General features: G+C 45.9%; 1 protein-coding gene across 1 annotated transcript in view; it reads left to right on the top strand.

Annotated features, from left to right (window-relative positions):
- LAMA5 (laminin subunit alpha 5) overlaps positions 1–27,009 on the top strand; it is a 197,543-nt gene that overhangs the window by 136,360 nt on the left and 34,174 nt on the right. The window contains exons 35-53 of the mRNA XM_083618257.1: positions 245–449; positions 2,054–2,198; positions 3,422–3,562; positions 4,802–4,963; positions 6,601–6,702; positions 6,802–6,885; positions 7,458–7,688; positions 11,402–11,515; positions 13,107–13,234; positions 13,792–13,872; positions 16,202–16,416; positions 17,449–17,549; positions 17,706–17,886; positions 18,407–18,550; positions 20,559–20,710; positions 20,808–20,918; positions 21,704–21,815; positions 23,159–23,329; positions 24,587–24,783. Coding sequence (XP_083474383.1) covers positions 245–449; positions 2,054–2,198; positions 3,422–3,562; positions 4,802–4,963; positions 6,601–6,702; positions 6,802–6,885; positions 7,458–7,688; positions 11,402–11,515; positions 13,107–13,234; positions 13,792–13,872; positions 16,202–16,416; positions 17,449–17,549; positions 17,706–17,886; positions 18,407–18,550; positions 20,559–20,710; positions 20,808–20,918; positions 21,704–21,815; positions 23,159–23,329; positions 24,587–24,783 — 2,777 coding nt within the window. The remainder of the gene's footprint in view (positions 1–244; positions 450–2,053; positions 2,199–3,421; positions 3,563–4,801; positions 4,964–6,600; positions 6,703–6,801; positions 6,886–7,457; positions 7,689–11,401; positions 11,516–13,106; positions 13,235–13,791; positions 13,873–16,201; positions 16,417–17,448; positions 17,550–17,705; positions 17,887–18,406; positions 18,551–20,558; positions 20,711–20,807; positions 20,919–21,703; positions 21,816–23,158; positions 23,330–24,586; positions 24,784–27,009) is intronic.

Here is a 27,009-nt window from a genome sequence, read left to right as displayed (position 1 = left end):
AATGGCTGAAAAATACGCACACGTGCTTCTAATTTCCTACAGAGTGCCTGTTGAGAATTTATGAACAAGGCCTGTGTGGGCAAGTGGAATCTTATGCTACTAAACTTATTTATTGGCATGTAATTGGAAGTGTCTTGCAGATTCAGATACATTCCAGTATCCACTAGACAGATATTCTGGGCTTAATATGTGGTGTGTGTGTGTGTGTGCATTGTGATATGCACCTGCCTGCTTTCACTTGCAGCCTGCAACTGTGGAAGTCGCCTGTGTGACGAACTGACGGGGCAGTGCATCTGTCCACCACGCACCATCAAACCCGAGTGTATCGTCTGTGAGCCCCAGACCTTTGGCTGTCACCCACTGGTTGGCTGTGAGGACTGCAATTGTTCTAGTCCCGGGACCCAAGATCTGGCAGAGCCAGGATGTAACGTAGACAGTGGACAGTGCAGGTGGGTAATTATGGATGCTACTTCCATGCATAATTGGGCGCCAGCTGCAGTGGCATCTGAATATCTTTCTGCGCTGCTTCGCTTTATAAATAAAACTCGTCTGGACAGTTGATGCTTTCGGCGAACTCTGGTTTTGGCCAGTCCCCAAAGTTGAGCTGCATGAGAATGTGAACTCTGAGCAAGGCCACATTTTGGTGGCCTCTTTCTCCCCCGCAGGGGTTGTCCTGGTCTCTACAAGACTTGTGCTTGTATATCATTGGTGGGTGTGTTCGGCTACACTACCTTTGTGGCTTTCTGCCTCCCCAACACAGTGGGGGACATTGCCTGTGTTCCTCTATCTTCCTTGAGTGCTTATGTTTTATGGTGTTTTATATTTTGCTGGAAGCTGCCAAGAGTGGCTCGGGCAACCCATTCGGATGGGCAGCAGATAAATAACAAAGTTGTTGTTGTTGTTTTCTGATATCGCTGACCCCCATACTAGTCAGACCTCTGAGTGTATTTCAGGCATTTCATTTTGGAAAGCTTGATTGATTTGTCTACTTGATTATCCCTTTGATCTGTCTAAAAAGCCCCGAGTCATGTCTGCATTCAGCACAGTCCTTTGTCTCCCAAAACAGCAGCCACTCATTGTGTATTGGCTGCAGCATTTATTTCCTCTCTTTTCTGAATTCAGGAACACTGTTGTCCTTTTAGGGGGGGAGCAAAACAAACCATTGCTTGCTGGAGATTCATTACATTAGCTCAGTTAGCAGAACTTCACTAGGAGGCTGCTGGCTGTGCTGGAAGGGCAAATAAAAAGAAAATAAAAATTTTAGGATCAAAAACAACAAAACTCATTCTGGATCTTTATGGAATTTTGTAAATTTCACCTTAAATGTAGCACTAGTATGATGCACAGGGCAGGAGTCAAAGAGAAAAAGTTCCCCTTTCAAGTGTGAAAGCTTTGAATCCTTCCTTGTTCTATTCTAGGATGGATACTGCTAGCCATCGTAGCTAAATAGAACTTACGCCTTCAGAGAGCGCGTACCAGATGCTGGGGACAAACAGTAAACAGCTTGCCTTCGTATCCTGCTTATGGGCTTCCCAGAAGCATCTGGTTGACCTTTATTCAAAACAAAATGCTGATTTAGACGGAGCCTCAATCTGATCCTGCAAAGCTGTTCTTGTGTTTTCCTGTGTACACTGCTGTTCGTTTCAAAGTGCAGGAGTCAAGAGATAGGGCTCTTGAGTGCCAGAAGTCTCATTTGTCTTGTCTGTCCCTAGAAGTGTCACAGTCATTGCTATGATATATAACTGAGAGATGCAGCACAGGAGATTTGTAAGCCTTGCAAATAACAGGGCTTCAAATCACTTGAGTCACTTGATCCTTCCCCTCCAGATGTTGGGCTCAACCCCCATCATCCTAGCCCTTTTTTGGCCATCCTGGCTGGGGATGATGGGAGGTGGCCCCCCAAACCTTTGAAGGGGGCAGCAGGTTAGAGAAGGCTGAACTGACTCAACTGGTTCAAAGCCGCATAGCCGCAGGGCTTATCAAGGCTCAGTTGGTTCATCCTGAGTTAGAAGATGGAAGGAAAGCAAACGAATATGAAATTTGTCCCTTCCAGATGCAAACCCAACATAGTAGGACGTCAGTGTGATCTCTGCGCTCCAGGCTACTATGGCTACCCAAACTGCAGGAGCTGCAACTGCCACCAAGCAGGGACAAAAGCAAGTGTGTGTGATCCAGTCACTGGGCAGTGCCACTGCAAGGTAAGTCTGATACTCTGGTGTTTGCTTGCCTCTTGGAAGTGGGCTTTTGGGTAAAAAGCTGCTGAAGGGGCTGGCATCAAAATGCAAGAGGCAACCCATTGGTGCTTTCAATTCCCAGAATGAGATTCTCAGCAAGGTTAATCATGCCTTGTCTGCCACCACTTAGCTATTCCCTTACAAACGACGGGGCTTTGCATCAAGTGCAGGGATTGTATCTTACTGGCTTGTGTGAATGAATGGGTGCCAACCAGCACAACTCCATTGGAACAAGCAGTGCTGGAAAGCAGTGAGTGGGAACAAGAATGCTATTGAGGCACCATGCTCTGACACGGAATGTGATTTCGCCTGGAGTCTCCTGGAGGTTTGATTTATATCACAGTGGGATGAAAATTGTATGCCTAAGGCACATCCTTTTTAGAACAAATCTGCAGGGCTACTTTGCAAACAGGCAAACTCATACCCACCTATGCTTGAGGGCGACAGCGGAAAAACACACCTCCGGTTCCCCCCACTCCCCGGCCGCACACACGCCATGGGGCAAACATTACTCACTCACAGTGAGTTGGTAGTCAGAAACAAAGTTTGTGGAAAGCCTTCCCAACCAGCCCCATGCAAGCTGGTTGTAGGGTAGGCAAGCCCTTAAAAAGCAAGCAAGAAGCATTTCAGGGCTGTATAGAGTGATGGTGACTGATACACAAAACAACGTAGCCCCTCTTTTTGTCGTGGGCATGCCCTAATTCCAACCACATGTGATTGAAAAGTCCAGGATGGTGCTGCAGTGCTGCCCTCCTGGCAGCAGTGCCACTGGGAGGGTCTGGGGCAGCAGCCAAGGTTGGGGCAGTGTGGGTGCACCAGAAGAGTCAATCCTGTGCTCCCACTGAGGAGCCTGTGCAGCCCTGACTTTGCCACCCCTGCTGTGCTCCTGCACCATCTTGGTAAGCGGCGTTAACTCTCACTTGCGAGGGCGGCAACGCAGCACTGGGCCAGCCAGTTTTGAAAAGGGTTGCATTTTCTTTTCTATATGGAGATTTTGCAGTCAGGTGAACGACGGCACTGCAGAAGACTGCAGCTTTCTCCTGTATGTCTCATCATGAACAGTGATTTTGTGTTCCTCGGATAGAAGAACCCGGGGCTCTTCTGTTTCCTGCTTTCCTCCATCTTGGCCAGTTGGCCAGTGAACAAATGTGAACACATCTTTTTTTATTTGTTTCGAACCTTTACAGGAGAATGTGGAAGGTGCAAGGTGTGACCAATGCCACCTGGGGACGTTCTCTCTGGATGGCAGCAACCCAAAAGGCTGCACCAGGTGTTTCTGCTTTGGGGCGACAGATCGCTGTCACAGCGCTGAGAAGTACCGTGTAGAAGTGAGTATGTGGACTGAGACTTTGGAGGGTGGCATCTGTATCTGGTGCTGAGGAAGGTAGTAGGATGGCACCACAGCACCAGCAGTGACCTGAATGGGCAGAGTTTGATACCAAGTTATAAGAACATATGAAGAACTCTGCTGGGTCAGGTCAAAGTTCTGTCTAGTCCAACATCCTGTTTCCAACAGTGGCCAGTCAAGCTACGTTTTGGAAGTCCAGAAGCAGAACATTAGGGTGACAGCTCTCTCTCCCTCCCTCCCTCTCTCTCTCATTTCCAATACAGTGGTACCTCAGGATGCGAACAGGATCCGTTCTGGAACCCCGTTCGCATCCTGAACAGAACGTAAGATGCGACAGCACGTCTGCGTGTGCGCGGGTCGCGTTTCGCCACTTCCGCGCATGCGTGTGACGTCATTTTGACCGTCTGCACATGCGCGAGCGGTAAAACCCGGAAGGAACGCACTCCATTACTTCCGGGTCACTGCAGAGCGCAACCCAAAAATACTTATCCTGAAGCGTATTTATCTCGAGGTATGACTGTACAGTCCATGTTTATCTGGTAAGAAGATGATAAAAGAATGCTCTTCTAGCTCTTCATTGCCAACCTGTTATGCATTCTGAGAAACATAATGACATCCTGTTCCAGATAAATTGTTGGTCGCAGCAGTAACATTATTTGACAACATTGCAGAGACCAGCTGCAAGTGCATGGTTCAGTCTGATTTTTTTTAAAAAAGTGTTTAAAGTATATGGGCAGGCTTGCAGGCCTGCATTTTCTGATGTTGTTGTTGTTTAGTCATTTAGTCGTGTCCGACTCTTCGTGACCCTATGGTCCAGAGCACACCAGGCACTCCTGTCTTCCACTGCCTCACACAGTTTGGTCAAACTCATGTTCGTAGCTTCGAGAACACTGTCCAACCATCTCGTCCTCTGTCATCCCCTTCTCCTTGTGCCCTCCATCTTTCCCAGCATCAGGGTCTTTTCCAGGGAGTCTTCTCTTCTCATGAGGTGGCCAAAGCCTCAGCTTCAGGATCTGTCCTTCCAGTGAGCACTCAGGGCTGATTTCCTTAAGAATGGATAGGTTTGATTTTCTTGCAGTCCATGGGACTCTCTCCTCCAGCACCATAATTCAAAAGCATCAATTCTTTGGCGATCAGCCTTCTTTATGGTCCAGCTCTCACTTCCATACATCGCTACTGGGAAAAACATTTCATATACTTTTCTTTACCTGCCTCCTAGTTTATGGACATGAGTGGGTGGAGTTTGCTCAGCGGAGACCGCCAGGAAGTCCCCACCTTGGTCAGCTTGGAAAATGAGATGGTTCGTGCTGATCTTCGGAATTTCCCAGAGGCCTTCCAGGAGCTTCACTGGCATGCTCCCAGCTCCTACCTTGGAGACCAGGTGAGTGACACCAACGCTGGCTGGAGGCAGTCTCCTCTGGTCCTTTTTGAATGTGCTGGGTATTTATTTATTTTTTAATTACACTAATGTTCAGAGGCCAAATTCTTTTTGTGTGCGCGCCATATTCCTTACTTACTTATTAATTTTTACTTTTCAATTACATAGGTTTTTTTTACAGACATAACATACCACATAACTTCACGATTAAAAAATGTATATTTTGACTTCTCCCCTTCTTGCGGTTTCTTTTGTTGTTTTTATACTGCATTCCATTTATTAGTCAGAGGCCATATTCTGATGTCTAAAGCAGATTTTGGGCTCTTGTGTACCATACATTTTAGCTGCTCATTTGTACCATATGTTGACAAATGTTGGGAAACTCCAGTAAAGTTCTAGACACCCCTGAGAGACTAGAAAATGTTAAATATTGAGGAACATAAGTGTTATGGTTTTAGGGGTTGCTCGTGCGTAAGTTACCGCCACTCTGGGCTAGGTTGCCTGGTTAAACCCTTTCTGTCTGGACAGCCATTCACTTCGTGGCTGTTCAGTCGCTAGCAGAATCCGTCAGTGGGCGTTTCCTGAACTTCTTCCAGCAAAGAAGTTCTTTGACGCCAAGTCTACGCCTACTTTCCCTGCGCGGAAGTCTTCTGCGCAGGGTGGGTGTGGGTAGCGGAGGACCCGTGCTCTCCCCGCTGGTCTCCGGCGAGGAGTCCTGGAGCCCCCTCGCCGATTCCCCCATCTGCCCCCCTTTATCCCTGGTGGTCTCTCCCTGCTGGGCCCTTCTCTAGCATTGCTTGGGAGCCTTGCCTCTGCCTCTGGCTCCGATGTCAGTTCCCTGACAATAAGGATCCATATTTCAGAGCGTTGTTGCATTTCTGTTGATTATCATGGAATTTTATATTTATGAGTTTTCAACCTGAATGAATGTGAATCTGGAAGACTAATCATATTTTGAAATGTTTCATTTTTTTTAAAAAAAAAGCTCTCTCCCCCCCCCCACCCAAACAGTTGCCACCCAGTTGTTCAGAACAATGTGTTGCTGTCCTCACCATCCACTAGGAGACAAGCTGTTTATTAGAATAAAGACTTTAGGCAGTTACATTCAAAGTAAAAAAGAGATAGCCAACACTAGAGCAAAAACAACAAAACCACCTGTTTTTGAAGGAGAGAAAGAAGGTCACTAGCGTCATAACTTTTCCATCTTCCAGCATCATAACTTTTATATGCCTGTTGTCTTTGTCCATGGAGTTTTCTTGGCAGGGATACTGGAGTGGCTTGCCTGTTCCTGCTCTAGGTGGATCACATTTAGTCTAAACTCTCCACTATGACCTGTCCATCTTGGGTGGCCCTGCACGGCATAGCTCATAGCTTCTCTGAGTTGTATTCCCTTCACCCTCTAGTCGTTTAACTATGCTTATATTGCTGCCTTTAAAAAACACTGGGGGGGGGCGGAATCAAATGTCAAATTCAAACGAATACATTTTACGTACTCCAAATAAGCAAATTTGCACAAAGATAATTTTAAGCTCAAATTAACTTTAGCTTGGAGTCTTGAATTTTGGAGTTGGAGGAGGGGTATTTTTAAAAATCTAATCTAATTAATGTTGCACAATTTTGTGATTTGCGTCCAATTGCAGGTTTCCTCCTATGGCGGGTATTTGCGCTATGAGCTGCACTCAGACACCCAAAGAGGCGATGTGTTCATACCGATGGAGTCCCGTCCTGATGTTATTCTCAAGGTATGGCTCAAGTTGCTCTTTCTGCTTGGACCAAACGACGCTCCATCAGCAAATGCTTCTCTTTGATGATTTCTGTCTCTTTGTTTCTTCCTTTCCTAGGGAAACCAAATGAGCATTATGTTTCTTGAGAGCAACTACCCTGTCCCTGGGGACGTCTATGAAGGGCAGCTCCAACTTTTGGAGGTCAGTTCAGATACAGGAGTTTGCAGCTGTTGGAGCGAGAGGGAGAGTCTCATCCCTCATCACTGCAGGGTGATGGCGACTCTGTCCAGCGTGTCTTTTGGGGATTCGCTGTTGTGTCATTGGCCTTAGAATCTAGAAGTGTTTAAGTGTTTATAACTTGAATAAATTCCACAACTGCATAAATAGGATGATTGTTTTGGAATGGGCTTGTAAAAAACCTATTTTTCACATGCGGTATGTGGGTCTAATGAGAAAGGTGCTCAGTGAACTAATTGCCACGCAGTTACCCATTTCAATTTTGATTGCTCAGATGGATAATAAGCTTGTTGGCCTTCTCTAAGAAAAAAAGCAAAAGTGTTTGCAGATGGCAAAGCACTGCAAAATGTAAATATTCAGACAAAAGGTAATAATTTTTCTATTTTGGGTGTTCACTTGCATTTTGTGGCTTGGCTGCCTGCTAAGAACATGCCTTGTAACTGAAGTTTTTGGTAGGATTTTTCTTCTTCATGCCGTCAGTTAAGGGAGTCATGAGTCCTGCTGATGTTGCCCTGTGACTCTTTCCTCTCCCATAGGATAACTTCAGACACAGCGAGACTCACAACCCTGTCTCCAGGGAAGAGCTGATGATGGTGCTGGCGAAACTGGAGCAGCTGCAGATCCGGGCTCTCTTCTCCCAGATCTCGTCGTCTGTATCCCTGCATCGGGTGACACTGGAGAAAGCAACCGAGACAGACGGGGGCCTCCAAGCCAGCAATGTGGAGCTCTGCATGTGCCCAGCCAATTATAGAGGAGACTCTTGCCAGGTAGGCGGAAACGCTCACGCCACTTTTCACACAGAGCACTCAGAACTCTTGCTCGTAGAGTTAGAGTTTGCCCCCTCCAAATGGCATTCCTTTAGCAGGTAAGCAGATCATGGGCACTTCATAATGCTTCCATTTACCGTATTTTTTGCTTTATAGGATGCACCAGACCACAAGACGCACCTAGTTTTAGAGGGGGAGAACAAGGAAAAAAATTCTCTCCCTCTCTGCGCAGCGCTCCTTCAGCGAGGCGGCAGGAGAAACAGAGCCCCTTCCATTTCTCCTCCCGCTTCGCTGAAGGGGCGCTGCGCAGAGAGGGAAAGCTGTGCAGCGCCTCTCCAGTGAAGTGGAGCCAGGAGAGCAAGAGGGATCGGTGCGCACCGACCACTCTCGCTCTCCAGGCTTCAGCGAAAGCAACGCGAAGCCTCTGGAGCACAGTGGGAGCTCCCGCTGCGCTCCGGAGGCTTCGCGTTGCTTTCGCTGAAGCCATGGAGCCTGCATTCGCTCCATAAGACGCACACACATTTCCCCTTAATTTTTGGAGGGGAAAAAGTGCGTCTTATAGAGCGAAAAATACAGTATATAGGACAGGGGCTTGCATATAAAAACATCTGGATTCAGAAACAGTGTGCTACCGAACTTTAGCTTTCAGGCACAGATTGTCAGCTTCCCAGAGGCACCAGGCTGGCCCCTGTAGGATGCTGGATGCTGCTCTAGGTGTGCCATTGGTTTGGTTAAGCATGGCCATGTGTCATGGATGTTTTTGTTGAGATTCCTGGATCACAGGGGGTTGAGCTAGATGGCCCTTGGTGTCCCTTCCAACTCTACGATTCTCTGATTCTGTTCTTACATTGCGGCTCTGTTCACTTTGCTATGAATTGGGTGGGAAGGGCTTCCTTGCTCTTACACAGGGAGATCCCATGGGTGAAATTCAAATAAATGTAAAGGGAGTTAAAGGGTCTCCAGACCCTTTATCCCTGGGCACATGAGCGATGTGTGTGGTCAGTTATAAGGGCAGTAGTTGCAGACCCAGGTCCTGAAAGAAGATGGTTGAAGTTCCGAGGTTGTGTTGGCTAGGCACGGTCAGCCTAAGGGAAAACAATCTGTGTTGGATTCTGGGGTTCCTATTACTGTTGTCTTGGCTTGACACCACATCTTTTTTTTTTTTAAATAATATTTATTGAAGTTTCCAAAATACAGAAAGAGAAGAAAAGAAATTATGAAGATACATTCAGAACCTTATTTTCAAACATCCACTTTCTGGGACTCCCCCCTTCCCCCACCCCTACCGTATTCCCCTTTCATATTGTTGTTTCCACAAGTTCTGTTTCTGATTTAAAGCACAATTTATATACCCCATTGTTCAAATTTAAATTTATACAAACCTTATGCAACACCCTTGATAAAAAAAAGCAAAAGATCTCTCCCCATAGCCCGCCCCCTTTTCTTTCCACAATGTCCCCCTTTTTTCCCATTAAAGTAAAAGCACACAGAATAAAAGTATAAAAAAAATAAGAAATATATTAGAAAAAAAAAAACCAATTCAGAAAATAGTTGCAAGCCTTTGGATTCTAATTCTCCCTCCCCTTCCCCGGTTTAATTTCCCTTATCCTCCAATCTATGTTTCCAGCCTGGAAGTCTTAAGTCCATCAATCCCATTTTTCCCCCAACTCCTTGCAGAATTATTTCCCATTTTTAGGATTACTTTTTAAAAATTAATTCCTAAATCTTTAAAAATGTCAAATTATAAAATTCCCCCCATTGTTCTTTCAAGGTTATAGTCCAGCTTCCTCTTGTTCCGCTGCTAAAACTTTCTTATTCAGAAGTTTAGTAACTCTACATGGGTTGTTGTTATTCAGGAACAAAAACTTGCGTTCAGTCCCTTCCTTCTTCAGTAAAGTATTCTGTTGTCTCCTTTTAGTCTAAACACCCTGTAGACGAGATTCAGTTTCAGTTTTGCAGCTTTCCCAGGAGATAACCAGTTCTGTGAAATTCCGAAGTGTTGTATTTTTCCCGGCTTACGCCCATCTTTGTAATGTCCCGAAGCTCCTCTAGGGGGGTTGTTGTAACTTTGTTTCCAAAAATCCGATTGTTCTCCGTATTTTCGCCATTTTGTATTCAAGTCTTAACAAATTATATCAAGTTGTAACAAATTTGACCAGCCAGGTCCTTGTAATAAAATCCTCTTTAAAATTCCGACTTTGACAGCTACTTTGACAGCTGTCAAAATCACCGGCTCTTTTCACCAGGCTCACTCCTCAATCGCCCCGGTTCCCAGGGAGGGGGGTGCATTTTCCTTCTCCTTCAATTCTTCCTCCAGCACAATTCTTGTACTTTCCCATCATGGAATTCTTGATTTTAGCAAAGATACCGTTCTTTTTGGGCCTTGGCTTCCCAATCCTTGTTTTAAAATGTCTACAATAGGGAGGGGGACTGACTTCCTTTTTAGATCCCCCCCCGCTCGTCTCAAATCCAAAAAATTTTTCTTCTTTTAAACCCGATTTCCAATTTACTCACGGGTTGTTGTTAAAAGTCCAAATTCTCAATGGAAGAAGTCAGCGCTCTCCGCCGGATGGCATGCGGCTTCGCTCGGCAGGGATGGCAGAGGACTCAAAGCACCACGCTTCTCCCCGGCACCCGATCCGTAGCCTTTAAAAAGGCTCCTTCACGAGTCGGGAGGGCGCTAGCGGTGCTAGCCGAGTCTCCAAGTCCACGGCCCCCGTGGCCGTGGTTTCTAAGGGTCCCCGCATCGCCGGTGCGGTAAAACCCAGCCCCTGCCGAGCCGGCTCCCTCCGGAGCTCGGAGGGAGTCCGCCATTCGGCGATGGCGCCAACCCGGAAGTCTCGGCTTGACACCACATCTTAACACATGCTCACGCTGCACCATTGCCAACCAACCTGTGCAAATTAGCTGGTTTTCTCCATATAATATAAGAGCCTTTACTCTGAATTTGCATCCTCTTGGTGCATTTCAAAATGGGGAACTTGTACAACAGGTACAATTGCATCCATGTTGAATATGCAGGCAATGAGAGTCCAATCCTCTGTATGTTTACCAGAAAGTAGCCCTTTCTTGCGTTCAAGTGTGCACAGGATTGCAGCCTCAATACCACTGACAGCCGCTTTCTCTTGCACAGGTAGCAGCATATTGTGCATCTGAGCACATGCAGCATAGTTTGCATTTAACAGAAAATGCATTAATTAGCGTTACTTACTCTAGCAAAGCTTTCTAAAGCATGAGTCGGCAAACTAAGGCCCGAGGGCCAGATCCGGCCCAATCGCCTTCTAAATCTGGCCCACGGACGGTCCGGGAATCAGTGTGTTTTCACATGAGTAGAATGTGTGCTTTTATTTAAAATGCATCTCTGGGTTATTTATGGGGCATAGGAATTCGTTCATTCCCCCCCCCCCAAAAAAAATATAGTCCGGCCCCCCACAAGGTCTGAGGGACAGTGGACCAGCCCCCTGCTGAAAAAGTTTGCTGACCCCTGTTCTAAAGCTTTTCCGTGGCACACTAAAGGAAGAGTGTCAAGCACAGTTTTTTAACATCCTGAGAAATACGATGCAACAAGCCAGACAGGGGGGGGAAACTGTTTCAAAAGATTTTAGATAGGCATTGAGCTAAGTAATTCAGAGGAGAATTCTAAGTGACCCTTCAGCATCCTTGATACAAATATTTGATGTATGTTTAACACACATTATCTCTTTTGCAATTAGGAATGTGCTCCGGGCTATTACAGGGACACCAAAGGCCTATTCCTGGGAAAATGTGTTCCGTGTAATTGCAACGGTCATTCCGACCAGTGCCTTCCGGGATCTGGAATATGCATTGTAAGTGGGGGAAAAGAATGCTTGTCAATTTACCTAAAATATTTCTCTTTGGGTTATTTAATATATCCTGGATTTGCTTATGTCAGGGGCGAGCATTGTCTCTACTTTTCACCATGCAGTGGTGCTCTTCCTCCACTAGAAAGTAGGCTATTTGAAGACAGGGGGCTGGGTTTTGCCAAAAGAGATAGTAATATAGAGGGGTAAGAAGGAAAAGGGGATGCGGGTGGTGCTGTGCTTTAAACCACTGTGCCGCTTGGACTTGCCGATCGGAAGGTCGGCGGTTCGAAGCCCCGCAACGGGGTGAGCTCCCGTTGCTCGGTCCCTGCTCCTGCCAACCTAGCAGTTTGAAAGCATGCAGTGCAAGTAGATAAATAGGTACCACTCCAGCGGGAAGGTAAATGGCGTTTCTGTGTACTACTCTGGTTAGTCATGATGGCCACATGACCTGGAAAAACTGCCTGCGGACAAACGCCGGCTCCCTCGGCCAGTAAAGTGAGATGAACGCCACAACCCCAGAGTCGTTCACGACTGGACTTAACTCTCAGGGGTCCTTTACCTTTTTTAAGAAGGAAAAAGAAAGAACGAAGAAGGGACATTCTCAAGATGTTGAACCGAGTGTCAAGTACAATATTCTGCTTCACACGGCAACGGCTGCAAAGAATCTGCACACCAGATCAAGGCTGTGAACAATGCACAGCGAGGAAAGGAAAAGCCAGTAGAGCATGGGCAAGATTTAGAAAGCTATTAAGCCATCGAGGCTTCTGTTTCAAGCATGACCCTCTTTAGGGAGAACATGCCTGACCATATTCATGGCTAAAGTCCTGCTATATGTGGGAATAGAATGAGTGGCTAGGAGCTTCTTGGCTTTTTTTGAGATACAGTAGCCCTCTGTGTTACAGGGACGCAAGTGGTGCTGTGGGTTAAACCACAGAACCTAGGACTTGCCGATCAGAAGATCGGCGGTTCGAATCCCCGCGACGGGGTGAGCTTCCATTGCTCGGTCCCTGCTCCTGCCAACCTAGCAGTTCGAAAGCACATCAAAGTGCAAGTAGATAGAGGTACCGCTCCGGCGGGAAGGTAAACGGCGCTTCCGTGCGCTGCTCTGGTTCGCCAGAAGCGGCTTTGTCATGCTGGCCACATGACCCAGAAGCTGTACGCCGGCTCCCTCGGCCAATAAAGCAAGATGAGCGCCGCAACCCCAGAGTCGGCCATGACTGGACCTAATGGTCTGGGGTCCCTTTACCTATAGCCCTCTGTGTTGCCATTCAGTTAACTTAGGTTATAAGTCGTCTCCCCCTGCTCTTCATCAGGGGTGGGGCGCCTTTTTGGCCCAGCAGGGAGAGATAATGGCCAAGCAGTGGGAGGCCTAATGTGCCAAATTTGGCCTGTGGTCCAGGGGCTCCTCACCCCTGCTCTAAATGGTTGGCATCTGTCGGTCTTTCAGAAAAACAAGTCTGCCTGATGCGAGACATTCTGTTGGCAGGCCATCTACGTAAACTGCAAAGGCATAGCCAGATTTGCTCAAGGAAGCCAGGAGGACAAAAGCTAACTGTGGATTATGTTATTTGAGTTTCATTTCTTCTCTGTGCAGAACTGCCAGCACAACACAGAGGGAGATCACTGCGAAAGCTGCAAAGATGGTTTTGTGGGGAACTCGTCACTTGATGGGCCTCTGCGGTGCATAGGGTGCCCCTGCCCTCTTTCGGTTGGGTCTAACAAGTGAGTCTCTCTTGCAAAACTTTCCACTCTTGGTTTTTCTGCCTCGTGTTTGAATGCGCTGCTAAATAAACCGTGGTTTAAAAGTACACAGACAAACCTCAGTTGAGGCCACGCTCCCCTATTTCCCTGCCTCCTCCTGTACAGCTGGGAAGAGAACTGCCGAGATTAGGTTCAGTTGCGCTGGATCTTTGCCTCGCATTACTTGGGAACTTGCTCTAAAATAAGCTCTGGTCCGTTTCAAAAGAAGCCACTGTCAGACTCTGAGCTGGGCTATTAAACTAACCAGAATTTGATTTGCAGCTGCATTCAGGCATGCCATTTCCCTGCCTGCCCTCAGCATCTTGAACTAAGGAGTATTGTTTCCTGTTCCTTTTCTGAATCCTTTTTGAATGTGGCTTTATAAGGATCCTTGTTTATTGCAGAGGCTTGGCCTCATGTGCCCTTTCAGATCTCATTTGTTTTTGTAAAAGCTTTTCGGTGACCAAGTGTTACTACGTCTTGTCTGTGTCGCTCTTAGGGAATGTTGACAGCTTCTCTCTCCTCCTTTTCCGCCTCAGCTTCGCCATTGGATGTGTCCACAAGGGCTCTGCTACTCAGTGTCTGTGCAAGCCTGGCTATGCGGGAGTCTCGTGTGAACGGTAAATAGCAACTTGGGGGTCATGGATCTCTTGGCTCGGGTTGCCTGGAACAATGTAATCCGGATCCTGAGGGTGTCATGGACTGGCTGGGTGCAAAGGAGTGGTGAACCCCCAGGAGAAGGCGGCTCAGAGCCAGGGGATTGGTGGTGGGACGACAACAATGAGCGGTCAGAGGGAGAAGAAGGAGCAGACTGAGAGGAGGAGTTGCGTGTTGAGGACCCCCAAGACACCCCGAATAAAAACACGGTTCACATATCATTTTTGTTTTGGTTTTTGGCATAATTTTGGCCACAACTTTATTGAATTACAGTATGTGAGTGGTTGCTTAGGCATTGGTTAGGCTACCACTTGGAGATAGGAACAGAACTGACAACCGCACCCCTGCGGAAGTCAGTAAGGGTAAACAATTTTGGGGAGAGAATAAAGCTGGGCACCAGGCTCTCACCTCTCCCCAAATGCTCCCAGGGGCTCTCGCGTGGCCCTAGCCCTTTGCCAGGGATTCGGACAAAAGCATGGCGAGCCCCTGGATTCCTTTAATGGAATACCCTTACAGCAGCAGCATTGGAGGGGCAGGCACAGCCAACCACATCCCCTCCACCAACCAAAAATTAACCAGTGCCTAACTGCAACCTTACAAGTTGTGACGATTTGCCACGCAGTAGGCAAAAACCAAATGGCACCAGCCAATCAGCCAAATGGTAACATTCCTACCAGGCCCCTGCCCCAAAAGCAGACGACCCCATGACAGGCATAGCAAGGTCAGCTTGAACAAACCCTAAATAAAGGGAGGGTGGGCGGGTAATCAGATGTGCGCAGGGAAAAGAGGAAGCTCAACGCTGCGCAAAGGGACCTATATAGCACCCCCATCAATCAAATAAAATTGCAACAACCGATTTCCCCCAGCAACAATTGAAGGTGTCCAATCAAATTTGTGGCCATCCAGACTAACCCACCCAGCAACAGGGGATGTCATGGTTGCTCCCACCGCAACATGTGCTCTCCAATGAAGGAGAACCCACTGTGCCTGAATCAGAAAAGGTAACAGAGTTTGGTGAGCTGGAACAGGCTGTGACAGAGAGCAATTCAGATTCCAAGGCTGAAGCTGGAGAGGAGATTGACCAAGAGGCAGAGTTGAGACAGGTCATTGAAGAATCCAGAGAGTCTCCCCCTCCTGCTGCAACCAGCTCCCACCCCCCACAGTCTCCTAGAACCCACAGAGAAATGAAAAGAGCAGTGATTGGTTGTGCACAGATGCAGTTTGCAACTGCTTGGGACAGACCTTGGAGAGAGGGAGCCTTAGAGCAGGCATCCCCAAGCTTGGCTCTCCAGCTGTTTTGGGACTTCAACTCCCATCATCCCTAGCTAACAGGACCAGTGGTCAGGGATGATGGGAATTGTAGTCCCAAAACAGCTGGAGGGCCAAGTTTGGGGATGCCTGCCTTAGAAAGTGTTGGGAAGGTGGGGACCTTCAGTCTTTGCAACGGCCTCAATGGAGCAAGACTTACTGGGAAGAGTTGGTAGGATCACTAGGCCTGCACTGTTTTGGCTTCTTTGAATAAAGAGTTAACTTCATTGACACCTTGTTTTTTTATTGCTGACCTGCACTTGACTCCGGCTCCTGACAGAGGGGCATGCAGAGACAGGAGAATAGGGATGGAAAGGGGCTACCACTTACCGGTTTTTTCGCTCTATAAGATGCACCTTTTCCCCTCCAGAAATTTAGGGGAAATGTGTGCGCATCTTATGGAGTGAATGCAGGCTCCTTGGCTTCAGCGAAAGCAACGCGAAGCCTACAAAGCGCAGCGGGAGCGCTCCCGCCGTGCTCCAGAGGCTTCGCGTTGCTTTCGCTGAAGCCTGGAGAGCGAGAGGGGTCGGTGCACACCGACCCCTCTCGCTCTCCAGGCTTCAGGGATAGCTGCCTGAAGCCACATGAGCACAGCAGGAGCTCCCGCTGCGCTCCGGAGGCTTCTCGTTGCTTTCACTGAGGCCAGGAGAGCAAGAGGGATTGGTGCGCACCGATCTCTCTTGCTCTTCTGGCTTCACTTCACTGGAGAGGCGCTGTGCAACTTTCCCTCTCTGCGCAGCGCCACTTCAGCTAAGCAGGAGGAGAAATGGCCGCTTCGCTGAAGGGGCACTGCGCAAAGAGGGGGAGAATTTTTTTCCCTTGTTCTCCCCCTCTAAAACTAGGTGCGTCCTATAGAGCAAAAAATACGGTACCTACCGACCACCTGTTCAGTGTTTCACTGAGCAGAGGAGCAGCGACCTCAGGCAACTGCAGTGCGGATGCATGGATTGCAGCTCCCTAAGCCCTTCCTTTCTCCTTCCAAAGGTGTGCTCCGGGTTACTATGGAAACCCTCTAGTGATTGGCAGCTCCTGCCAGCCTTGTGACTGCAGTGGGAACGCCGACCCCAACATGCTGTTCAGCGACTGTGACCCGTTGACAGGATTCTGCACAGGGTGCATGTACAACACGGCAGGGCCCCGCTGCGAAGTGTGTGCCCCAGGTTTTTATGGAGACGCTGTGCTGGCAAAGAACTGCACTGGTAGGTGTGCCCCCAGAGCTGGTAACTAGCTGTACTCCTGGGTACCTGTGTGGGTTTTGGAAGCAAGCAGTAGGCAGAAATGCATTCTCACACACAGAAATGTAGAAAATTGGACTGATTTCTAATATCTCATTCCACAGCTGAATTACATTGAAACAAAATATGCTCCCCATTCCATGGGTGAAATAAGATGCATTGTAGCTAGAAGCCAGATTGTCTTTAGCAGGCTTCCTCTCCAAATGTTTTTGGCCCACAACTCCCATGATCCCTAGCTAGCAGGACCAGTGGTCAGGGATGATGGGAATTGTAGTCTCAAAACATCTGGAGGGCCAAGGTTGAGGAAGCCTGATCTTTAGCATGCAGTCTTTTTCTACTGTTATGCTAATCTGTTATACAAAGGGACGCAGGTGGCGCTGTGGGTTAAACCACAGAGCCTAGGACTTGCCGATCAGAAGGTCGGCGGTTCGAGTCCCCAGAATGGGGTGAGCTCCTGTTGCTCGGTCCCAGCTCCTGCCAACCTAGCAGTTAGAAAGCAAGTCAAAGTGCAAGTAGATAAATAGGTACCGCTCCGGCGGGAAGGTAAACGGCGTTTCCGTGCGCTGCTCTGGTTTGCCAGAAGCGGCTTAGTCATGCTGGCCACATGACCCGGAAGCTGCATGCAGGCTCCCTCGGTCAATAAAGCAAGATGAGCGCCGCAACCCCAGAGTCAGTCACGACTGCACCTAATGGTCAGGGGTCCCTTTACCTTTACCTTTTGCTAATCTGCAACATAGAAATGCCCCCTAAATTATGTGACTGTCCTTTTTGAAATACATTTTTGCTTGCCTTGAATCTTTCAAGTGAAGGCAAACTATGAATGAAAATAAACGCCTAGTTCATAATTTTATTTCTAAATATTTCTACTGCTGTGTGTCCCCTGTTATAAAATTATTTGGGGTTGTGTTTGTTTGTTTGTATTTTCAATACAAGTGGACTTTATTATTTTTTTTAAAAAATCCTTTAAAAAATATTTTCTTCTTCTTCCCCTTGTAGAATGCAACTGTATGCCCTGTGGGACGGAATCATGTGATTCTAGGACTGGCAAGTGTCACTGTAAACCTGGAGTGACCGGGCAGCACTGTGACCGCTGTCAGGTAAAATGAATTGAGCTTTCAGTCTAAGATCAGTTTCATGTCCTATTGGGCAGAAAGTGTCGTATCAAAAGTGGAGCAAGCCCTGGCGAAGTGAACAGGGTTTTGCCTGCCTCTTATAAGCTGGAATCTTAACTCTGCGTCTTTCCCCCCCTTTAGGAAGGGCACTATGGCTTCGAAACATGCTCAGGCTGCCAGAGCTGCAACTGTGATATTGGAGCCGTGAGCGCGGATTGCCATGCCCACAATGGCCAGTGTAATTGCAATCCGGGTGTTAGTGGTTCCCGTTGCCAGCAGTGCTCTCCTGGCTACTGGGGGCTCAACACAAACGGCTGCTCAAGTGAGTCTGTTTCAGTCACTGTTAAGCATCCACTAATGTTATAAGAATTCCAAAGTCTCAAATATAAAATAAATGTCCATAAATGTACAAGGCAAACACATACATAACTATATAAACCGTGTGTCTGAATTAAGAACGGTGGACTCGTAATCTGGTGAACCGGGTTCGTTTCCCCACTCCTCCACATGCAGCTGCTGGGTAACCTTGGGCCAGTCACACTTCTCTGAAGTCTCTCAGCCTCACTCACCTCACAAAGTGTTTATTGTGGGGGGGAGGAAGGGAAAGGAGATTGTAAGCCGCTTTGAGACTCCTTAAGAGAGTGAAAGGCGGGATATCAAGTCCAAACTCCTCTTCTTCTGTGCCTTTTCAATTCATGTTTATGTGAAGGGTTTGATCCTCATCCAATGGCGATGAGTGGATGTGGTCGTCACCCCACTCTGCATAATATGGGGGAGAAGGATGTGACTTCATGAGTGCATCTTGTTTAAGGTTGCTCTGGCTTCTCCTGTTCTCGTTACAGAATGCCAGTGCAAAGGAGGCTCCTGTAACCCCCGGACTGGAGAATGCACCTGCTCCAATGGCCTGACGGGGAAGCAGTGCAGCACCTGTATTAAGAAGCACGAGATCCCTGTGGTGGATGGCCCAGACAGCATGAGATGCGAAGGCTAGTCTTGTTTGCTTTGCTCAGTTCCCTGTCCATGGTCTTTGGTGTTATCAGTTCAGCAAGCCTGCTTCTTTTTGCAAGTGTCTCTGTACTGGATGGCACTGATGCTACAAAATTTCAAAACTTTTCCTTGCAAGAAATTGGGAGGTTATTGGGGAATGCTACATGGATCTTTTGCTTGTGGTGGTGGTGGTTGTCTGGGGGGTTGGGGATGGGGAGGAGTGGGTGCAGGAAAAGCTGGCATAACTTTGGACCCCAAAAGGCATAGATTCCAACCTGCCTGTCTTAAAACAGAGACACTCCATATGAGCTCATATGATTCAGACCAAAGCATACCACTACCAGACAACAGAAATGTCAAGATGCACAGTAGTTGGCTAAGTGCAAAGCTATAGGGCACTCGTGCAAGGGATATGACTTGTATGCTGCATGTGGCTGTTTTAGTTTTTCAAAATAGGCTGCCGGGGGCATTAGCCAAATCAAATTAGTTTGAACCCGGGTGTTTGTCAGTTTTCTCCACGTTATTCTAGTGATTCACGGTATTCACATTCTTCTAGCCTGCAGTCAACCCTCAATAGGTTTCTTTTTACTACTAATAAATCACCTAGCAGTAGCCTTACAGCTGTTTTAATTGTTCCTTCATAAATAAAGTGCACAGTCTCTTAGAGATTTAATCACTTGCTAGATTACATAAAAGCAAGTGGCAACTCACAAACGCCTGTAGATGTGCTTTTTGTTTTTATAATACCCTGTGTGTCCATTTCCCATTCATTCTCTCTCTCAAGCAAAGCCTCATTCACTCTCTTGCACCCTATTAATGTACCTCTCTCATATATAAACACACAATTATTGTGATAGTACTGCCGTTCCGTTTCCCACCGACAGCTTCACCTGGTCCCTAGACTGGTGTACTGACAGGATTGTGTTTTTATTGAATATTTGCAAAGTTTATGTAACAGCTCAGCTTCTAAGCCAATGGCTTTTTGCAGCCATCCATGACATCTCTCTTAGTCAAAAGGTGCTGAACCTGTATTTTTCAAAGTTTTCTTCTTTTTCTCCTGGGTTTCCTTAGTTTTTTTGTTTCATTCTGATGTTTAGGATAAGTTAGGGAGAACAGTTTTTGCAAATTTGTGTGTTTAGCATTCTAAGCAGAATGATTCATTCATCTTTCTTTGGCCCATAGTAAAGGCCCTATCATATCATTCACATGTGGCTTTGATTTGGCAAGCAGATAAATTTATACAAATTTATTACCATCCGATACAGTGCAAACTTGGCACTGTGGTTATTGGCAGCTATATATCAGCTCAAAATCATATCATGATGTTGGGCTGTGTCTTGAACTAAAACCACATGTGGGGCGGGAGAGCCCACCACAATGTTGCTGGGAACTGCATCTTCTAACTATTTTATATAGTTACAGATAGGTAGTCGTGTTGGTCTGCCATAGTCAAAACAAAAATTTTTTTTCCTTCCAGTAGCACCTTAAAGACCAACTAAGTTAGTTCTTGGTATGAGCTTTCGTGTGCATGCACACTTCTTCAGATATTCTTCAGATATTTTATATAGGTTGACCAAAGTAGATACTTGTCTGACTTTTGGGACCAACTGCTTTATGAAAATCTAAAGTTTTATGAGTGGGTTGTAAAAATGATTGGGCAGATATATGTATGTAGGCTGTAAGTCTGGATGATCTAATAATATGGTCTTTTTTTTCCGGCTGCCCCCCTGTGGCACAGTGGGTCATTGTGTCTGACGGTTAATCAGAAGGTTGGTGGTTCGAGCCCACCCAAGGACAGCTGTGGGTAGGAATCCTGCATCACAGGGGATTGGACTAGATGGCTCTTGCGGTCCCTTCCAACTCTACAATTCTGTGATTCTGGTTCTATCTGGGACTGCTGAAACATAGGTCTACCCTAGTCAGGCACTCGCATCTAGAATAGTCTTACAGTTTCGTTACAGGCATTATCTAAGAGTTGTGCATTTAACTTCCCTCTCCCATCAACAGCTTGTGACAGCTGCGTGCTGCTTTTGCTGGAAGACCTTGAGGAGATTGGAAATGCTTTTCCTGCGCTCAGGAATCAGCTGACGAGCCTCAACTCCACCTCCATCGCATGGGCCCGTCTGCATAGCATCAATGGTTCTATGCAAGCCATCACTGTATGTGGAGTGTTATACTACTTATTACTCTTACCTAGTTTTTCTGTAGGGCTTTTGGATTCCAGTTTCAGTCCTCTTTTTCTTTTCCTCCTTACAGAACCATCTCCGTGACTATCAGAGATCCCTAAACAGGGCCAGGCAGCAGACCAATGAGCTGGAAGAAGAGAACACAGACTTCGTTCAGGATCTGAATGCACTTCAGCACAAGGTGCGAAGTTTTTGTGTTATTTCCCCTTTATCTTCCCATGTCTAGTACTACAAAAGTTATATATTACCAGAAGTCTGCCTGCTGTTCTGTGGAACGCAAGTGAAATGAAATGCTTTCTGTCCAGAGGACCTTAGCTGTGTCCTCACTAGGATTCCTCCTTTCTTTATGTGCCATCACCCTTTGTTATCCCAGTAGGTTTCTGTGCTGCTTTTCTGCATGCCTTGTTCTTATTTTCTCATTTCACAGCACCAGAAGTGCAGCATTAGTTTAGTAATACTTCCAGGGATTTGAGGAGGACCGTGTCGCTTGCACTCAGAAAACACCACAGTTTGTACAGTTGGCGTGGGTGCCTCTTTTCATTTTGTATCAGATGGACAAGCCACAGTAAGGGCGATGTTGACAGTGACTGGGCATTCCTTGACAGCTTTTTTTGCCCAGAGACCAATGCAGTTATTTGAAATTTTCTTGAGTAGGCAGTTGTTTTAATTATTTCTCTCTATTGCTTTTAATGGTTTCTATATAAAAGAAGAAGTTTTTATCTAGCTGAACACCAATTTGATGTTTTATGAGAAGGGCGGCCTGTAAATACTATAAAAACAACAACAACAAATAATAATAATGCAGCCTTGAGAAGAGGAGAAGCAAATAAAGGCTGGTTGCTTTTTGGCCAAAGATCCCAAAAGCCGCAATCCTGCCCCCCACCCCGTGTTGTTGGCATTGCCCACTTCCTTGAGTCTTTCTGGACCTCCTCTAAACCAGCCTTTTGTTTCTGTTTCTGCTTTTAGGCAACAATGACCCACAGAAAAGCAAACCAAGTCACAGATGGTGCAGAAGAGAACTACCAGCATGCAGAGAGCCTTGTTCTAGATATCACTAACATTCGGTACAAACTTGATGGTGAGGCACGGCTGTAGCTTTTAGCATTCCTGATTTGGAAAGACATCACTTGCGTTGTGTGTGTGTGTGTGTGTGTGCGTGTGTCTGTCTGTCTGTCTGTCTCTCAATACCGTTTGAGATTTGAGTATCCTTTAAATTAGTGGTTGGGAACTGGTGGCATTCTGCATTGCTGAACTGCAGCTCCCATCATCCACCGCCAGCATAGCCAGTGGTCAGAGATGATGGGAAATGTAGATAAGCAACATCTGAAGGATTCCACCCAGAATGTGGTCTAAACCCCCCTTTAAATCCATATCAACAAAAAGAAAAGAACTCACTCTGAAACTCACCTACAGGTGGTATCTAACACCAAGAAAACTAGCACTAATATGCCCAGGAACCTCACCAAAATGCTGGAGAGGGTGCATCTCCATAGGCACATACCTCCACATGTGGTGGGAGTGTCCCAAAATCCAACTATTCTGGACAACAGCCATACAAGAAATGTGTAAAATAACTAAACAAGCATTAGAAATCACCCCAGAACTGGCCCTACTAAACATCTTCCAAGACAATAATACCCATCTACACCACAAAGAACTCATAACCCACCTACTTTCAGCAGCCAGAAACATCATAACCGGACACTGGAGAGACCTGTCAGGAGTAAGCATGGACCAATGGTACCAAATAGTATGGGAAACAGCCTTACTAGAAAAATTAACCAATAAACTGAAACTGACACGGGGACAAATAGAAGAAGACGCCTTCACCCCTTTATCACATACACAGCCCAACAAGATAATGACAAAAATCCACCAACAGCATACAAATCAATATGGCTAACCTGAAGGATTCAAAGTTCCCCCTGCTTTAAATGGCACCTAGCCATGTCGGAGCCACTTTCCTTATTGCTAGAATTATATTTAAATTATTATTATTTAATCAGCTGGGATAGCTCAAGTGGTAGAGCATGTGACTCTTAATCTCAAGGTCATGGGTTCAAGTTCCATGTTGGGGAAAAGATTCCTGAATTGAGGGGGTTGGACTAGATGACTCTCATGGTCTCTTCCAACTCTGCATTTCTTTGATTCTGTGATTACCAGCAGGTCTCATGGCAGGTTGCAACAATTTAAAACATAACATTAAAAACAGTTGAAACCAATCTCAAGGAACAAGAATAGGGGAAGTGACCCAGACGAAAGCGAGCCAGTGGTAGGGAAGATAAACCCATATAAAGCATCCTGAAACAAATGGGTCAGAATAATATGAAAGTGCTTTTCATTGGTTGTGTATAAAAGGACCAGGTTTACTCATTGGCTTCATTAAAAATACGAAACGAAACTGTGTGGCTTTTTGTCTAGAAATTGTATGCCAGATGCAAATCTTCGCTGCCACAAATGCCAGCACCACCACCACAGAGGAGTTCCGGCAGAAGTTGGCTGAGGTCGATGCAATGCTGAGGCACATGAAGGCCACGGATTTTAGTTTCCAAAGAGCAACAGCCAATGAGGAACACGACGAAGCCCATAAATGTGAGTATAGTATTAATGGCAAACAAGGAGTCTCTCTCTCTCTCTCTCTCTCTCTCTCTCTCTCTCTCTCTCTCTCTCTTTGTGTGTGTGTGTGTGTGTAGACTTTGGGAGTGCCAAGGTCCTGGTTGTTACTATTGTTGTTGTTGTTGTGCTGTTATTCAGTATGAATCACCTCATGAGGCATCGCAGAGTGATTTGCAATGTAATAAGAGCATGTGTGAAAAAGCAACATATATTAAAAACAGTTAAAGCAACTGCATACATAAAAACTTAAACACACATATGCTGTTTTTAATATATGTTGCTTTTTCACAGCACATACCTAAAATCAGCTTAAATCTACTACAGCAGGCTTCCTCAACCTCTGCCTTCCAAATGTTTTGAGACTACAGTTCCCATCATCCCTGACAACTGCTCCTGCTAGCTAGGGATCATGGGAGTTGTAGGCCAAAAACATCTGGAGGGCCAAGGTTGAGGAAGGCTGTACTACAGGTCCCAGCTGGGATAAAGGTCTCCATTTAGACGTCTTGTTGTCTTTAGCAGGTGCTGAAAAGATAATAGAGAATTGATAGGCAATCTGACATGCAGTGGGAGTTCCAAAGAGCAGGTGCTGCCACACTGAAGACCCGATTCTGGCATCACTTGGGACAAGCTCTTAGTTTCTGTTTGCCACTGTGCAGTGCTTTGGAGTCACAAGACTCTGTTTTGCATTCCACACAATCCAGGCTGTTGGAAGTCTCATGGAAGACAGGATGTTACTGGTTTCCTGTTCCTTTGTTTTCCAGTTGCTCTCTGCTCTCACAGAGAGAGGATGTATATTTCTTTTCTGTCTGTGTAGCTAGAGAATAAAGCATAGCGATGTAGCCATAAATCTCATCACTTCCGCGTGCTGCTTTGATTCTCTGCTGAATGGGAATGTGCTTGGAGCCTCATCAAAGGCTCAGGTGGTTAATCACATCGGAGGGCGATTCCGGAAGATGAGCTTTATCAGCTCGGCGTAGCGGAGATTCCGACAAGGCCTCCTAATAGGATGGCACCTGAAAGTGTATCTAATTCTAGGTGATGAGATGACCTGTTAAGGTTCATGGTCCCAAATTGTCTGTGGCTCTCCACGCCAATCCCTGCACCCACTCAGTTTGGAGCTCTTCAAAATTTCTTTTCGTACTTTAAACAGCACCTGCGGTGCCTTCCCTGTGGCCTGTGCAAGACTAGTAGACACTGAACAGTTTTAACTTTTTTGAGCTCTTGTTCTGCCAGTGCTGGACCGTGTGAAAACCGAGCTCTTCAACAAGTTGGAGTCCAACCAAGAACTGCTGAACCAAATCAACGGCCAGTTGGATCAGTACAGTTCAGAACTTATGGACCTGCGAGATGCTCTGAACGAAGCTGTGAATAAAACCCGTCAGACAGAGGACCTCAACAGCCTAAATCGTAATCACCTGGAGGAGACCCAGGTACGAGGAGGGAGCTGGAAGTGCTGAGGGAGCCGCTATGCCAGAGGGAATTTCAGAGGGACTGCCACATACAAGGGGGTTCTGTATTCTATTTTTTTTTAAAAAAAATAATTTTTATTAACTGGCCAATCACATCAAATTAAATCACATCACATAAATTCCAAATTACAAAGCCAAATTTTTAAATTTTGTTGGGGGAACCCATACTTCAAGATCCAAAGGGGGATTCAGATCATCTTCTTATTACTGCGTTAATGTCCAAATCAGTCCCAATCAGTCCAAACAAAATTCATAATTCTATCCAGTCTTATCTTGGTGTTTCCACATCATATCTTGTTCATATAATTTCTATTTTTCCTTTACGATCTCTTCTGTTAGTCTCCTTAAGCCGATAAACAAAATAATAATCCTGTGTGGATTTCCCGTTCCTCCACTAAGTCCAGACGGTTTCTATATATCTCCTTCGTAGATAACATCGCTCTTTCCATCATAAATTTGGCATTTGTCGCTCTTAAGTCCCACCGAGGAGTTGATCCACGATATGTAAACAACTCTATTTCTCTCTTTCTCCTCCCAGACCCAAGAGCTCCAACAATGCCTCCCAAAATGGCGACGGCATTTTTAACTGCGTCATTCCAAAACTCTTAGCTTTCCAGCTTCATCTTGAAACATTGCTTTGGTTCGAAAGTTTATCTCCACACAGCCTTAAATCCACAGCTTAAGTCCTTAGTTTCTGACTCATTAGGGGAGGGGATTCTTGTTAAATCACATAAGAAAAAGGAAGGCAGGTTTTTCCCCCCTCCCCCCTCAGTCATACCGTATCTTGACGTATCTTCTCATATTTATTCTTGTCTTGTTATCAGAGATCTCTTCTGTCAGCAGTCTTTACTCCCCTTTTTCCTTGAAGCATGTGCAATTTATCTCATCCAAATTGTTTCTTTTGAAGATGCTTGCAACTAGCGGCGCGAATCAGGGACGGCGTCCAGGAGTGCCGGAATCCCACAGGAGGGCTTTGTGCCTAGTGCCCCCACCCCCACAAATTCGGGGGTGGTATAGGGCACAGCAGGCAAGGGCCGTCCCCCCCCCCCCACAATCCTGGGGGGGTTAAGGAGGCTAATTACCCCCATCATAGCCTCCAAATTACCTCGTGTGGGTCGGAGAGATGTTATTGTCAGCCATCTTCTGATGCGCCACCTAGTGGCCCCCCCGGGGGTTCTGTATTCTAGCATTGGTGGCAGAAAGGGATGCATTGATAAGCCACTCAATGGGAAACCACTGCAGGGGAGACCCTGTCCTTTGCCCCTACTCAGCCTGTGACAACCAAACGCACCTTTCAGTACTGCACCAAAAATGCTTTACTGCATCCACAGGTTCCATTTTCAGGCTGCAAAAGAGGAGTAGCAGATTTGGGAATTCTTTCAGCAAATGGGGAAAACACATAGTTTTCAAAGGACAGAGGGCAATTGCTGGCAGTAGCTTTTTGTTTCCTCCCCTCCCAGTCGGTCATAATGCCTTTCTTTGAATCACACCATGACTTAGCAGTAGGGTGGATAAAAATAAATGATTTAAAATAAAATAAAAGAAATAAATCAGATTTTTTAAAAAAAAATTAAATCAGATTTTTAAAATTTAAATTGGATTTTTAAAATAAAGTGCTTTTGGAGGAAAAATATTTCTAAATATAGTTTTCTGTTACATTATAGTCCAAAGGCTATTCATCAGGAAATGAGGATTTAAGTTTTTCATGTGTGCTAAAACTCAGTTTAAGTTTTTATTTTTAAAAAAACCGTTTTACAGCATCAGTTAGCAAACATGGATACATATGCTAAAATGTTATTGTTTTAGTTAAATAAATTGTTTAAATTGTTATTCAGGAAATGATTATTTTTCTCCTTCCGATAAGGTACAGCAGAAAAGTTGTCCAAATATAAACAGTTAACTTATTAAACCTCACAATAATTTCATAATTATCTGTCTATGTATTTCTAATAGTATAACCAAATCAGTAATTTTTTATATAACTGTAAAAGTGACTCTGAAAATTTATTAATCCAAAAATGAAACCTTCATCTGGTTGTAAATATTAAGATTATACCAGCAAGAATGAGTCTTTCTGTAAAAAAGAAAGGAAGAAAGAAAAGATTTAAATCAAGGCTTACTGACTAGTGATTTAAATCAAGGCTTACTGACTAGTGATTTAAATCAAGGCTTACTGACTAGTGATTT

The sequence above is a fragment of the Podarcis filfolensis genome, assembly GCF_964270895.1.
Source record: "Podarcis filfolensis genome assembly, chromosome: 6".
NCBI classification, from domain to species: Eukaryota; Metazoa; Chordata; class Lepidosauria; order Squamata; family Lacertidae; genus Podarcis; species Podarcis filfolensis.
This window is presented reverse-complemented; position numbering and strand designations above follow the sequence as displayed.